At 40.8% G+C, this 15445-nt stretch overlaps 3 protein-coding genes across 4 annotated transcripts; 2 read left to right on the forward strand and 1 right to left on the reverse strand.

The window, feature by feature from the left end:
• Nucleotides 1-60: 60 nt before the first annotated feature.
• On the forward strand, nucleotides 61-4967 carry LOC135714459 (uncharacterized). The gene is made up of 6 exons (XM_065237840.1): nucleotides 61-199; nucleotides 288-397; nucleotides 489-1234; nucleotides 1297-2265; nucleotides 4521-4532; nucleotides 4598-4967. Exons 1-6 carry the CDS (start codon nucleotides 105-107, stop codon nucleotides 4808-4810), a joined length of 2145 nt encoding a protein of 714 aa, XP_065093912.1. The 5' UTR covers nucleotides 61-104; the 3' UTR covers nucleotides 4811-4967.
• Nucleotides 4968-7932: 2965 nt separating this feature from the next.
• mars lies at nucleotides 7933-11455 on the forward strand. The gene is made up of 4 exons (XM_065237823.1): nucleotides 7933-8877; nucleotides 8961-10493; nucleotides 10819-11239; nucleotides 11307-11455. Exons 1-4 carry the CDS (start codon nucleotides 8095-8097, stop codon nucleotides 11357-11359), a joined length of 2790 nt encoding a protein of 929 aa, XP_065093895.1. The 5' UTR covers nucleotides 7933-8094; the 3' UTR covers nucleotides 11360-11455.
• Nucleotides 11456-11608: 153 nt separating this feature from the next.
• Dph3 (Diphthamide biosynthesis 3) lies at nucleotides 11609-12164 on the reverse strand. 2 transcript variants are annotated; one of them, XM_065237824.1, is made up of 2 exons: nucleotides 12065-12164; nucleotides 11609-12002 (listed from the first exon to the last, which is right to left on the reverse strand). In XM_065237824.1, the coding sequence occupies exon 2, from the start codon at nucleotides 11957-11959 to the stop codon at nucleotides 11702-11704; it is 258 nt and encodes an 85-aa protein (XP_065093896.1). In that variant the 5' UTR covers nucleotides 11960-12002; nucleotides 12065-12164; the 3' UTR covers nucleotides 11609-11701. The 2 variants fall into 2 exon arrangements, with proteins under 2 accessions (XP_065093896.1, XP_065093897.1); XM_065237825.1 differs by having other exon boundaries at nucleotides 11609-12015; nucleotides 12065-12122.
• Between the last annotated feature and the right edge of the window lie 3281 nt (nucleotides 12165-15445).

A 15445-nucleotide genomic window follows, 5' to 3' on the forward strand; every position in this document is an offset into this window, starting at 1 on the left:
CGAAAATCGATTTGCGAATCAAGATCGCCCATTACAGGCGTGATTGACGTGAACAGGAGATAGCGAAGTTTGTTTTGCCTGCAGCATTCCGGATTTTCTTCAAAATGAGCTCCAAAAAAGTGCTTCAACGGCTTCTCCGGACACCAAAACCGGTTCGAAAAACGGACCTTCTGACCGATCGGGAGTATCATGAGCTGGCGTAAGTATCTACATGTTAAGTTAATATACTAATTATTATTAGTTTTCACAACGGTTTTTTTTTTTAATTTGTGTTCGTATGCCTGTAGCTCTACGTCGTTTGGGGATTATCAGCGTAACAACTTTACCTCGGAGCAGCTGGAACAACTCTCGGCAGCGGAGGTTGTCCAACTGGAGAAATATTATCAACTGTTAGAAAGTAGGTTTTTTATTGTGGTTTCGGAAGTTGCTATTATTTTTTTATGAGACTTTAGAATAAGACTTATGACTTAGTTTTTTTTCGTTTTCAGGACAGTCCGAGCGCGCACAGAAGCGGATCCGTGACAAACGGCAGCAAGAGGTAGCGCCGCCCGTTGTGATCCGTTACGTTCCAGCTCCCAGGGCATTGGAACAGGAAATTACTGAAGTGAAAAACGCTTCAATTCCGGGGATAGCGCGGGAAGATGACAATGATCTTAGGCAAGTGCTAGAAGACATTGAGAAAAGGAATGACGAACCGCCGCCGCAGCAGCAACAGCAAATCTCTCGACGACTGACGGATGTCATAGAACGGGCAGTGGACGATCTGAATGTGTCCCTGAACATGATCGATCTCTCCCAGGCGATGCCTCCGAGAGAACTGCTCCTTGAAGAACCGCTCGTGCGGGAGCCACTTATTCGTGAAAGCATCGGGGAATTGGACCTGGGTCCACCGGGAGATGCTGGAGCGTTCCTGGGAGTAGACAGCCCGATGCCTCTCAGTGATGCTGATGTTCGAAACAAATTGCTGCAGGAGTTTCCAAGCCTTCGACGACCGGATGTTGGTGGGAGGTTCGAAGATCTGGATGAAGTTCCATTGCCAGAAGTTCAGCTGATGCCACCCCCTCTGGGTACCGGGATAAGTTTTTCGACACCTATTGCTGCAATTCCTACCACTGCCGTTCGGAGAGTTCCCGACCGGTTTGGGCGATTGTACAACACGGATCTCAGTGCAATCAAAGGTCCGACACCGACGGATTTGGTAGCAGCACTTGCAGAGGATGACACTTCTGTTCAGGTATGGGATGAATAATAAAGCATGATTACGAAAATTTTAATCAATCAATTCGATTTTTATAGGTTGTGGAAATTAACAAGGCAAGTGCTTCTGTTCCCACGGAAGAGGTCCCATCGAATGTTGTACCCATACAAGAAGAACCGGGATATACTAAACCAGCGGAACAGACATTAGAGCCGATGCCAATCACTGCTTCGGAGTCAATTCCAGCAACGGAACCAATACAATCGAAACAGCAAAATGTGGTTGCCCTTGCACCAAAGTCAGTATCAACCGAATCATCTTCGTCCGTGGAACGTCCCGTCGAACGCCCTCGCAACGCTCGCAAATCGCACAGAAAAGTTCCCACTTACGGTGAGAGCTCCGTTATCGTACGAATGAAGTTAAGAACACAGTTTGAATTTGACTATGGTTGTGACGACCTTGAAAAGTTTGAAGCGATGCGGAAGTTGATGCAATGGATTACCTGTGCAGTTCCACTACCACGTCAATCATTTCCGGCCGGCATCGAAGGGCTTCCGGTCCTGCGTGACGTTTCAACCACCCAAGCCGAGCTCAGTTCAATCCGTGAACCAAACCAATCGCGCTTGTTTCCTATCTACGAGCGTCCACAACAAGAGGAGCTTCCAGAGCAACAACTTCAGCACGTGTCTCTGTCGGTGTCTGGTGCAGAAGCAACTGAACGCTCAATTTCAGTGCCAGTTGTTCCTCCGTCTCCAAATTTGCCTTATGTTTCCCTCGGTGATGCCAGCCGGGCTTTGGATACGGGTCTTGGGAATCAAACGACCTTCCAAGATACATCTATAAGTCTTACGATTCCACAAGTCGTAATTACTGACACGTCAACCGACAACGGTAGCATGTTGCATCGTGAGACACCGGTTAGCGAGAAACCAGCGATTGAACAACCGATTGTAAGCGGCCAAGAAGCACACGTTCAGCCGGTTGTGGTCTCAGGTCAGGATCAGTTGAGTGGTAACAAACCTGTGGAGCAGACCGGTGATGCGGTGAAGATTACTGCGAACAATGAGGTAAGAGGCTCTGGTTTATTGGAACTTGCTTGCTCATCCCTTCTTGCGCATGATTATCTTGGTGAAACACCTTATTCACGTTATGGTTATTATTTTGAAAAAGTGTGTGCTCTCTCGTTGCCAAATTCTCTGTTACCTATTTTGTTTTGCCAAAATTGCTTAAAAAAAAATAACCATCTTCCGGGCTTTCAAGTTCTATTGAGGGGTTTAGAAGGAGAGGGGTGTAAGTGACTTTGATCGATTCTCTTTTGATAGCCACAGCATTATAAACAGATTTTGCGCTATTTCTCCACATAGTTTGATAAAGTAGGTTCTCATCTAGCATCCAGAATGGCACAAGAATCAAGAAATGTGTTTGCAGCTGAATTATTAGGGGGGGGGGGGGGGGTTGACAAATGTCTACGGTCCATACAATTGAAAAAAATACAATTTAAAAAAAATGTATGGACGATTGTCTACGCGGGGGTCTAAATTCTCTAAAAATAGGTCTACGTAGTTTATGAACAGTCCCTTAGCAAAAACGACTAAAAAGTGCACTTTTCAATTGCGTGGCGTAATTTAATTGTTTTTCATTCAATGATTACCATTGAATGAATAACCAACAATACCTATATTGCAGTTGGTATCATACATAATTTATGTATTGCTTCATTTTCGAAAAGGGTGAATACTTCCATTATGGCTGTGTGTCCTGTTATCTGTTCGGTTGTGGCATTTGGGAATACCATTTACCATGACAGGGTGCGTTGGGATGGAGTCAAGTGGCCGTGATGGAAGTACTCACCCTAAACAAAATATACTTAGGAAACTAATCTCGAAATGAAGCATTTTATCACAGAAAAGTGTTACTTAAGACAGACAAAGACAAGATAAATTTTGCGGATCAATGTAGAAAGGTAGCATAATAAGAAGATAGAGAGAAATATTACTTTTAGGCTGATCTCGTGGGAAGAATAGGATGCCCGGGTCCGCATAGGAAGGCAACTATGCCTTCTACATATTTATGTAGAATAAATCTTCCCATTTTGTTTATTTGTAGTTATAGGCAATATTATGTGAAAGTGGAAGCTGTTATTTCACTCAAAACAAATAGTAATCAGATCTTCGATCATATGTTTGCTAACAAGTGAATTTTAGGGAAGAAAGAAAATGCATTAAGTAATGATAGGATGATGCTGGTCAGGAATTTGTTGATTGTTGGTAGTGGGAGTTCGGATTGTTATGCAATTGTCTTTATTTAGTATTGATCTCACTGGTATTAGCTTGTTAACCATCAACCGCAGAAACTATATGAATTATCGCGGATCTCTGTTGTTCATTACATACCAAACGGAAACTTAATCATTGTCGTGGAGTGTTGTGATTTTGAGATGCTCGATGACCCTGGAGGAATCATTTTTGCTTACTGAGCAGAAAATCATGGGTTTATCCTCAAGCTCTCCCACAACAGAATATGGATTGACTTGCGCTCTTACTACCCCACCCTACACTGCAAAATGAAAATGAAAATTAAATAACAGCGTAACAGGACGAGTTTAAAAACAGATGGGGAAGGACAATAGATATGCAAGTTGGGTTTGATACACAAGACAAAATGGCAAAATATTGACGACAGAACACAAGACTGGGACAAAAATCAACCTTTAAAAACGGGTATGCGCAACTAGGCCAACAATAGAGCCATTTCCCCGAGAGTAATGAGCACACGGAGAAGCTTGAATAATAACTGACTATTTAATGGTAGATTTCCAAACATGAGGCGGACCGAAAAGTTGAGGATCTTGTGGCATAACCGGACTTTGGATATTATAGGTGACGTTAGTCGCCTATGGAGTTTTAACTGGGAATGATTTTATTTGAACAAAGACCTGAAAGGACAGTTTACAGAGTTGGTATGGAATGTGACGTTAGTGTGATGTTTGGAGAATAGGTTTTGTTATTAGCGCACATGCGGCAACAATTATGAGGGTTTCAAAATAAGGAAAAAGAAAAAGGTTTTACGCTTTTACTGCTGACTGTGAGGTCGCAGTTAAGGTATGCATAAACTAGGGCAAAGAGAGCTACTAGTAAATGGATAATGTGTATGCTTTGGACGGAATTTCATACCTTGGTTGGAGCCATGTGATAATTATTAGAAAATGTGGGATTTGTTTGGGAGTGTTTGGTTACTTCAATCGCCTTGGCTGTAGCTTATGGGTCAGATTAAGAAAGTTGGCAGCAAATCTAATGTCCACTCCCGTTTTCTTTTCTTCCAGGTACTGGCTTCGGTAAGTAGAAACTTTTATTTTCCTTTACTTTGATGGTCCTAATATTGATTGTTTGTTTTCATCAGATCATGAATCTTTATCTAACAATTCAACGTGAAATAGCGTTTTCTAAGCGGAACTCAGTTTCGATGGATAATCTGGCGCAAATTATCAGCATTGATAGAGTGTCCTGTGCAAAGCGTTTCCTATATTTGTTGAAATTGAAACAGTGGGGTCTCATCGAGATACGAGTTGATGAGAAGTCTTGCGTTCAAAGCATTTCGTTGCGTCGGTTTTGAACTGATAATAGGTTACCAGTTACGATTCTAAACTATCTTTAGAAGCAAAAATTGTCATTGAATTATTCATTTGTTTTCATTTTGTTCATCTGTCTTTTTTTAATTATCGATAAAATGTATTAGCTACCTATCTATTAACTGAAATGAAACACTAAAATAATATCCTAGCAGTATAAATAATAATATATACGTACATATAAAAAAAATAATTTCTGTTTGTCTGTCTGACCCTTATAGGCTCGGAAACTACTGAAGCGATTGGCGTGTAAATTTGTATGCAGGGGTTTTTGGGGCCGGGAAAGGTTCTTATGATGGTTCGAGACCCCTCCCTTTCCGTAAGGGGGGCTCCCATACAAATGAAACATAAATTTCTGCATAACTATTCTACTAAATTTTCGTTCATTTAGTTGCAAGCGTAGCAATGCTCGCACGGGGTTCAGCTAGTAATATATAAAAAAAACTATAATCATTCATATTCTCGCTTTCGTTCGAACCGTTATTTCATACATAAAAAAAACTGAATGAAAAATACGGTTCGAACGAAACAATACTAACTGGGGGAGGGAGGATTAAGAAAGTCATAAAAAGAAATCTCCCGAAAAACCGAAAGAAAGTAAGTAGAACAAGCTAATAAAAAAAATATACTTAATAGGGTAAATTATGGCTTCGGCACCCATTGACTGTTTTCGGCAACCGAAATTGAAACGTTTATTTCACTGTATTTTCCCATCAAAACTCTTCGCTGAATGTATTAAACCGATTCCTTACCTTCTCAGCTTCAATCTGATTACATTTTTACGACTGTGCAATCCTGTTCTGCTGTATTTTTCTTTAAATGAAATACACACACTACAAAATACGGCTGATTTCGAGTTGCCGATAATAGAACAGTTGGTTAACACGCAGTTCAAATGGAAAGGGTGCCGAAGAAAAAGAGACTGCCGACAATAGTTCTGTCGATTGGAATTGGTAGGACAGCAAGCAGCAGATCAATGTCAACAAACAAACCTGTCATGTATGTGTGTGACGCTGAGAAATCGTCAATAGATGTTCGGACGCTGCTTAGATTGACGAGAATACGTAAATTCCCCTACCTAATGATAAAGAAATTCGTTGAGAACGTTTGAAAGAATGCTCTTAGTAGCGTTTAGAATCATAGGCCTAATTGCGATGGTCGATTCTCTTTATCGATTTGGTCTTTGAGTTTCTTGGTACCTTTCCTATTAGGGTGGTTCAGTTACGTGATTTTCATGTTCGACGATATTAGGTGAATTTCACGTACATGGTATGAAAAAAAATATTGTCTATTAGACAAAAATCGAAAAATGCCGTATGTACTCCTTTTTTTCAGTGCCATTCATTAGCGACGTCCCCATTCTAGTCGAAATTCCAGTACTACACTATGTTTGTTTTGATTCGCTATGAAAGATTGACAGATTAGCTTGAGACCGAAGAGAGTACTAGAGCTGAGCCAAAAATTTGAGCACGTTTCATCGGGACCTTCTGGTCTTAGAGTATCTCTTTGCTTAAGCCCTCGCTTAAACCTTGGTTTAGCTACAACCTTATGTTCTATGATTTTTTGGAACCGGACGTTAAGAATAATGGGTTGTTAAGAACGATTTCCATTCACAATTCTTGTTTTCTTCATACATTTTCTAAACAACTTTATTTAAACCTTTATTTCTGTAGCTCGTGAACTTTAACCCATTAACGCCCAGTTCTATTTATAGATCGGCATTTTTTTTTTCTTTTATCATATCTTAACAGAAATTGGTAACGCAAATTATGTTTTTCAATATCACTAGAATGATCCTAGGAATATACTTAACATCTTGTTTTCAAATAGTGAGAGAATAATCCTTGGAAAAATCGTGCATTGTCCGAAAGTCATAAACGACTAGGGCGTTAACGGATTAATAGTAATGGTAATCTTTAAGATCAATATAGGGGTTTTTATCTAATTTCCGTCCTACTAAGCACATCCCGCACTTTACCTCTCTTTTTTGATTGGGTTTGAACAAAAAATGGAATGTTTTCATCAAATATAACTTCTAAATTTATTCACCTTTCCATACGTAACGTTGGATTTGATAAAGTGTCAAACAATGTTGAGATATTATTAAAAATCTAACACTGCTTCTTGATTCTAAATTCGTCCTACGAGTTTCAATTCCGTCCGAACGCATTGAAACGCCATTAGATTTTCTTCGTCCTACGGATAAACGTAGAAAAAGGGGATTCTCTCAGAGTGCTTCTGTTGTGTTGAGAATAATGAGCGTAAATATTCATACAATGCGCTCTAATAGGATTTATGTTGTAGCTAATGAACTAACGCATCGGAACAAACGTACTATTGTGTTGTGCATGGTGAAATCATTGATATTATTGATGATTTCTGCCCGATAGAACGGAAATGGGCGATTACGACGAAGTAGCGCTCTTCCCTACTGTTTTGAAATATCATATGGAATATATACATGTTGCGTATTGGCAACCATTAAATTAATGATCGAATAATCGTGAACACCTTTATAAAAAATGATAAATAATTATGCGGGATCGAGACGGTTTTATGACAGATGGGCAGGAACTCACGGTCTCCCAGTGTTGGTGAGTTCTTTGCCGTTAATGTTCACGAAAAGTTCACTATTGTGCTATACAAAAATTCAAAACAAATTTTTTTATCTGCGGATTTGGACTGTTTTGGAAGGTGTATGCTGGTCACAAATGCCGTGCTAAACTGATTTCCTACGCAATTAATCTAGCTTTGATGTGAATTTCGCTAATAAACACGAGGAGCATTTCTTATAGCAAAACTTGCCATAACAAAATGGGCGATTTATTTTAGTAAACAAACTAACACTTCTTCCGACTGTGGCACCTTTGTATTAGGTGCCTAGATGCGGGATGTTTCGTAATCGTGAATTTGGTATTCATTTGCAACTTACGTCGTATTGAAAATTTGCCCTAATTTGCACCGACATCATGTTCGTGCCTTGCGCATCTTTGTCGGAGTTCATTCAAATACCGCGCAAACAAAAGTGTAGATGGGGCTGAAAAATAACGTTCGTGCTTGCGAGCCGATCACATCACACAGCAGTCGCGTTCGTTCAAAAGCCGCCGCCACCGTGATCGAAACAATCCTCAAAACAATCGATAAACCGTTTGGATTAAAATGGTTCATGTTGAATAATCATTTGAATATCTAATGCAAAAGTGTTTCTTCGTGATTATTTGTTGTGTAAAATAGTGCAAGGAAGTGAATTACGTGTGCGCAAATAGCGATGGAGTTCCGAGGGTTCTACAAGAACGCCTCCCGTGGAAACCGTTTGAAGGATGGCAACAACCAGCTGCTCAGATCAAAAAGGGAAAGCTCCCGGCAGGATTTGCATTTCACAAACAGAAATTTAAATGCATCCGATGATGAAAATGACCACGATGAGGTTTTCCATCGGAATGTCGTTAAACCGAGGCTGAGCAGCAGCGGTAAGAAACGTAGACGTTCCCAAAGGAACGAGGAGAATAAGGAAAATGAGTACATGTCGAAGTATGAGCAACGGCTGGCTCGGTTGAAGAAATTCAAGGAGGAGCGAGCCAAGGCCAAACAAAATACCGTTAAAAAGAAGCCGTTCGTATCGGTGGTTTCGAAGACCAATTTGGTCGATAAAGAGTATGAGAAGAACCTGTTCAAAAAATCGGAAGAGGAACTGAAGAGATTGGCTGAACAGAGGAAGTTGTTGACGCCAGCTGCAAAGCATGCCACTCCTCGGGTTGATACGCGCAGAAAAGATCCGGTTACAAATGAGAAGAAGCGTTCCAGGAGGAATATTCTCGCCGTTAAAACCCCAACTTCGATCAAGCATGCTAAACCGAAGGTGGATACTTGGCGCAAAGGAACCACTCCTATGCCAACGGAGAAGAAAGAGCCCAGGAGGGCAGGAGGCACGGGAACGGTGCCCAAAATCAAAAATATTACTGCTAAGAAGACTTCGAAGGCGATTGCACCAACGGCAACAGTTTTGTACAAAAAGGGGGATGCAGCGACAGCTGGTTGCAGCGGCAATATGGTAATTGAATGCATTTTATTTTGGGGAAAACATGTCGGTGCACGTTTGGGTTGCAGATAGTAATTCAGGTTTTAATTTTTCAGCGCTACTTGGAGGTTCGTTCGGGACAGAAGTCCATGCAATTTATGTTTAAATTCACCAAGGATGGCAAAATGGTCACATCGACTAACCGCAAGAAGAACAAGAGCTTGGACAAGTTGAATCGGCCAAATGCACCGGATTATATTGAAGTCCCGCGCTTCTCACCGAAGGTTAATCTTAATGATGATGATCTCTTCGACGGTATCAGTCCGATTGACGTTGACACGCCGACCCCGAAGAAAAAAGCCCTGGATTCGGAGGCCATTGCCATGAAGAAGCGTGAGACTAGACGGCGGTCGATGGTTTTCACCGTGGAGGACGCTTGGGAACCGCAGGTGATTACCATTTCGGATGATGATTCCGGAGTGGGAGCAGCCATCAATCCAGAAACACTTTCAAAGCTTAACGAATCGTTTACGGTCGAAATGAAAGAAGAAAAACTTCTTGATCGGCGACCAACGATCGACGAGACACCACCGAAGTCCGATTCCCCCAAACTGATAGGCAGTGGAAGGAATTCATGTTGTGGACGACCGTCGTTGGTGTTTGTGGAAGAAACCAATGCTCCGGGTGTTCACATTTCTGGCATGGACTCGACCCAAGTGATCAACAGGCGTAGTTCGTTGATCTTCAAGGAGGAGAAGATCGATGATCCCAAAATTGCGACGATTGAAATTTTCGACTCGCCCAAAATGAGTCCACGACGTCGATCGTTAACCCCAAGAATGAGTTTCGTGGAGGAAGACATTCCGACAATGACGAGGCCTCTTCCGGAAGGTAATCTTGCTACGGTTCTTCTAAATAAACAACAAGAACCAAAGCGTCGCAGCAGCGGCGGAAGCAGGCGTTCCTCGCTGGTCACCTTCCGCGAAGAAGATCAACCTCCATCTGACGTTCGCGAAAAAGTTGTCTTCTACTACAATTTAGTGGATAAGGAGTTAAAGCGACTGCAAGAGCTTTGTGATTTGTACAAAGGGGATCTCGAGAACGAAGAGATCAATGAAAACGGCAAGGGATTGATTATTGCAGCTCAAGGCCAAACCAACATTTTAATCAATAAGAAGCTTTCGAAGTTCAAAGAGCTAGTTGGTCACTACGAGCGCAATTGGTCCGATCAGAAGATTCGAACGGACGACCTCGATGGTTTCTGGCTAATGGTGTCGCTGGACTTGGAAAATCTGGACAGACGCTTCGAAGAATTGCGACAACTAAAGGAGAACAACTGGCAGGAGATTGTGGAACAGCCTAAAGCTAAAAAGATCAAGAATGGCGGTGGCATCAAGAAGCGTGAGAAGAAACCCATAAAGACCAAAGGCAGTGGACTTGCCGATTTGATCAAGAAGGCTCGCGAAGAAGCCAAGAAGAAAGTCATGATGGCAGCAGCACTTACGGAAACGGTTAAGGTGGTCACTCCGATGAAACGTTCCGTACGGATTGCTACCACTCCACGGCGAAGCAGCCTAAACCGGAATAGCATTTGTACCGGCTGCACCCCAACGCCCGGCAAGAAGTCCAGGAAAACAATCTTCAACGATGTAAGCAATTTGTTGATTATCAATCGCAACTGAAAACGGTGTACATCAACCATGTCGAAAAAGTTGTGTGATTTTAGGTCGACTCGATGCTAAACGAGTGCTAAGTCTGTGGTTACGTATTTTTTTTTTTTTGCAGCATATTAAAATCTGCATTCTCAACCACAATCATTCACTGCTCTCATTAAGCAATCACTGTCAACGTAAAATGTGAAGAACGATGATCCTTTGAAATGCATTCTTTCTTCGTTCATTTCGACTTGATTGATGTGCACAATGTTTTCGTTTTTTTTTTGTATTCAAAACTCACCCAATAACTCATCCACAGCACACCCTCCGTAAACACGAGATTGTTAAATCGATTTTGAAAACACCCAGCGAAAAGCGTCGCGCCAAGAGCGTCCTATTCTTGGATTCCGGCATGGACACACCGGAGGCACGTCCATCTGGCGCTGGACGCAAAATAGTTCACACTCCAAAACCCAAAATCACCTTCAACGATGACCTGGAGGTGGAAGATGTGGAAACGATCTCGCTCAACACCCCGCACAAGCTGGACGATGAGATCTGGAAACGTCGGTGCAGTTCACTCTTTCCAAAAGAGCACCAGCAGGAACAGGAAGAAGAACCGGAACAGTCAAAGCCAAGGCGGCGAAGAACCTTACGGTTTTCTGTGAAAGCTGCCGAGGAAGAGGAAGAAGCTCGAGATCAGATATGCTCGCCGGTGAAAATCGACAACGGCAAGAAAGGTAAGTGTAACAAATTTGTGTTGCTTTCCATGTTAATATATTTCACACAAAATCTTGTTTTTAACAGACAAAGACAGGCGAACGCGAGGCAGAAGCAAAGACCGAGTCTCATTTCTATAAGACTTCTACATTTGGACTTATTTAAGTTTTAGTTTTGCCACTTGATTTTTATTTCACGATTTGTTTATATCTAGTACCTTTCCAACACGCTCTATTTTGAGCATATTCTTAATATACTTTGTACTGTTTATAATAGGTATTCCTCCGAATATATACTGTAAAATTTTTAATGTGGAACCTTCCACCATCCGAAATCTTCATGAAATCGTTCTTTCTCAAAACAAGCAAAACCGTGACTTCTCCCAATCTGGCTCCTATATTTACAAAACATTTTTAAGCGTAACGGCGGTTATCAGTAGTCCTTAACTCTATCCATTAAAAAAAAAGGCATAACGAGTTCGATTACTCACAAACCGTTTCCTTGTCCCGCTCCGCCGTGACCGTTTCCGTCTCGTCCTGTTCGGCTTGGAACGCCTCCGGATCGTAGATCACTTTCACTATCAGTGAACAGCTCGGACAGGTAGCCACCTCCTCGCCGGCGATTAGTTCCTCTTTGCTAATCTGAAACCGATCCCCACATGGGCACGGATAGTAGTACATCTCTTCCTCCTCGTCGTATTCGAAGTCCTCGATTTCGACCTCGTCGTGGTATACTGCCATGTTGCGCTTTGAATGCTTGGATACTTTGCTTCGTACTAGGAAACTGCAACGGAAGACTAAGTTACTGTTGCATTTAATTATAGAATCCAAATGTGAATTATTTACGTGCAAAACAATTTCACCGAGCAGAAACGTATGCTACCTATCCTGCATTGCGTCGCAATGTGAAGCAAATGAATGAATAATCGAGAATAAACGACAGATTTGATGTAAGTTCGGCTAAATGGACATAAACGAGGTTACGTTTGTAAAAATGTCAAATTGGTGTTGGTTTTTTGTTTTGGCTCTCCGTGTTCGTACGTCGAGGGGTCTATGTAACTGATAGCTGCTGATTCCGGTTCGGTAATTGACCTTTCTGACATTTCTAGATAAACATTTCAAAAGGTCCTATCTGCATTGATCGATTCTCTTCATCGACTTTCTCTTTCGTCAATAACTCAGCTGCAAAACCTTTTCCTGTTGTATTTGACGTTTTGGACGCTAGATAAGAACCTCCTTTATCAAACTATGTGGTAGAATTAGCGCGAAATCTGTTTGCATAGCAGTGGTTATGAAAAGAGAAAGTCTATGAAGAGAATCGATCAAAGCATATAGGACCATTTGAAATGTTCATCGAGATTTATATAATACGCACACTTGACTTGAGTATAGCCCTAATAAAAAATACCATAAACGAACGATAAGCCAAATAATTGAACTATTCCACAAATGGTTTGGATGATACCTCGAACACGTCGTTAAGCAAAATAACCTTAACAATTTGGTTAGGGCGTGGATTCTAAAGTACACGGAAATCGCAAAATACCCAATAATGACTACAAAGTAAGCATTTTCGAGAGAAACTGGGACTACCCATTAAATGAGTAAAATTTAACCCATTTATGAGTAACTACAACTACAAAAATAAGTAGTACGTATTCGTTTTTGAGTAACAAATACTCATAAATGGGTAATATCACAGACAAACAGACGTAACTCTTCATTGTGTATCTTCGTTCACGCATTTAACGGTTGATTTGAATATTATCAGTTCCGCGAACTACTCGCCGCAGCGCTGGCATCGGATCACTTTGACGTTTCTATACATTCTATAGAACTTTTATGCAATATTGTTTGCGAGTTAGCGAGCAAGCTTGTTTTCCGCGAGAAGCCTGAAAGATGTCGCTACTGAGGTCCTATGTTTTGAGATCCTATGTTTTCATGAAAAAAAAATTTCAAAGAGTTACGTCTGTTTGTCTGTGGTAATATGTTTACTCATCTAATGGGTAGTCCCAGTCTCCCTCGAAAATGCTTACTTTGTAGTTATTATTGGGTATTTTGCGGTTACCGTGTAGAGACTAGTAACGTTTAACGCACGCACACTAGCATCAACAATCAATACGAAACTAACGATTTTAAATTGGTTCACTACTTGACTAGCCTATTGGCCCAAGCAAACGATTAACGTACCCCATTCTAGCAAACGATTAACATATCCCATTCTAGTCGAAATTCTAGTACTACGCAATGTTTGTTTTGATTCACTATGAAAGTTTGACAGATAAAATGAGGGGTTCGTGGATTTTCCTATGTTTCGAGGGGTGCATAGATTAGCTTGGGACCGAAGATAGTACCAGAGCTGAGCAAAAAAGTTCGGGACCTTCTGGTCTTAGAGTTACCACAAACGAAGTGACAGACGGAGCGGCTCGAAAACTTTGGTGACTAACCTGCTATTGCAATTTTTCAGTGTACCACATGGCAACACCACTACTACTGGATTGTACCACATGCCAACACTACTACTGGAATGAACTAGCATTTTCACCAAATGTACTAGAATGTTTTGGTTTTATCTCTTTCACTCTACTCAAAACTGAAATGCATAAAAAATAACTAAATGATACACTCTTTGCACACTGTCAAAGAATCATTGTACACAAAATCAATTTTGTGCAAAACCAAAACAAAAATACTATCTCATCTGGTGGATGATGGCACAAGCTTCTAAGAAAATTCTATTACAGCGAACCACATTATTTTAATTGATTTCTTCGCCAGTTAGTCGTCTGTCACTTCGTTTGTGGAGTTACCTCTATGCCAGAATCGCCGTGTGAAGTTGTTTATTATTTTCCTCTGACTAACCTTAAAAATTGTATGAAATTAGATCTGTCAAAATGAGTTTGACATCGATTTGTTACGTATTTTCACTAACTGCTCTCACATATCGCACAACTCTAATAAAAATAACCATAAAAGAAAGCTTAACGACTGGTTCGAGGTATCATCCAAACCCTCGTCCAAACCATTTGTGGGATAGTTACCCATCCAAAATACAGTTTGTTTATTGTATTTGTTTATTAGGGCAATATATGCTGTATATATCTGGATCAACAATAGAAAAGGGCCCATCAGCATTTGTAAACAAACCGTTCCAAAGCCCTATACTCACAAAGCGAAGACCACCCACGCAAACCAACACCATCATCGGATAGGGGAAACTTCTACCTACACGATGATGGTGTGATGACGTCACTAATTGCTTGTATCGTACAGTGGATTCACTCACACAACTTAACCTCGGTAATCCAGCTCATTGCATTGACGACACGTACACTGAGGCAAAAGAACGTAAGAATTTCATAAGAACCACTTATGAATTGGGTTCTTTAATTTTGAAAAATATATCGGTTTCTATACGTCATCTGAAAGGGCTTCGTTTTCTGAGCACAACGATATTTTTACGATCCCATTTACTTCTATCTTGATTTTGTAAATCAAGTTTTAAAGAAAACTAATCACTTCACTGTTTGACACAAAACTAACAAATTGACAGCTCACTCCCATACAAAGTACCACCGAGGGGCGCTAAGATGGTGAACATGGTGAAGAACAGTTCCAGCGTTTCAAAATTGATGAAATTTTGGATTTCGGTTCCATTTGTGATGCAGATTACGAATATCCAATTACCTTAAAATCCCTAAAGAACCCAATTTAAGCCTCAAGAAATGGGTATGAATTTAATTTATTTGCCTTCCCGCATAAACGCGAACCATCACATGACCTTACCGATAATGGTTATAAATTGTTTATAATCCCTGCTAAACTTCAACTGAAATGGTTATGGAACTTTACATGAACGTTTGTGTGATAAAGTTTTAACCTTATGTATTATGGTTTTTTGGAAGCGGACCTTACAAATAATGGGTTGTTAAGAACCATTACCATTCCAAATTCTTGTTTTCTCCATACATTTTCGGAAAGAGAACTATATTAGAACGTTTTTACTTATGGTTTGAGAACATTAATGGTTATGGTTATGGTAGTCAGTAAGGTCTATTAATGGTTTTGTATTATCACTCAACTTTACGTGAAATATATCGTGAATTGGTAATCAGTAATTTACAGGCAAGCAATTCGCGATACATTCCACATAAAGTTGATCGATGTTACAAAACCATTCATGGACCTTACTGGTTACCATAACCATTACCATTAATGTTCTCAAAC

This window comes from Ochlerotatus camptorhynchus, unplaced genomic scaffold, assembly GCF_037179485.1.
Source record: "Ochlerotatus camptorhynchus isolate MF236.1 unplaced genomic scaffold, CSIRO-AGI_Acam_v1.1 ptg000646l, whole genome shotgun sequence".
Taxonomy (NCBI): domain Eukaryota; kingdom Metazoa; phylum Arthropoda; class Insecta; order Diptera; family Culicidae; genus Ochlerotatus; species Ochlerotatus camptorhynchus.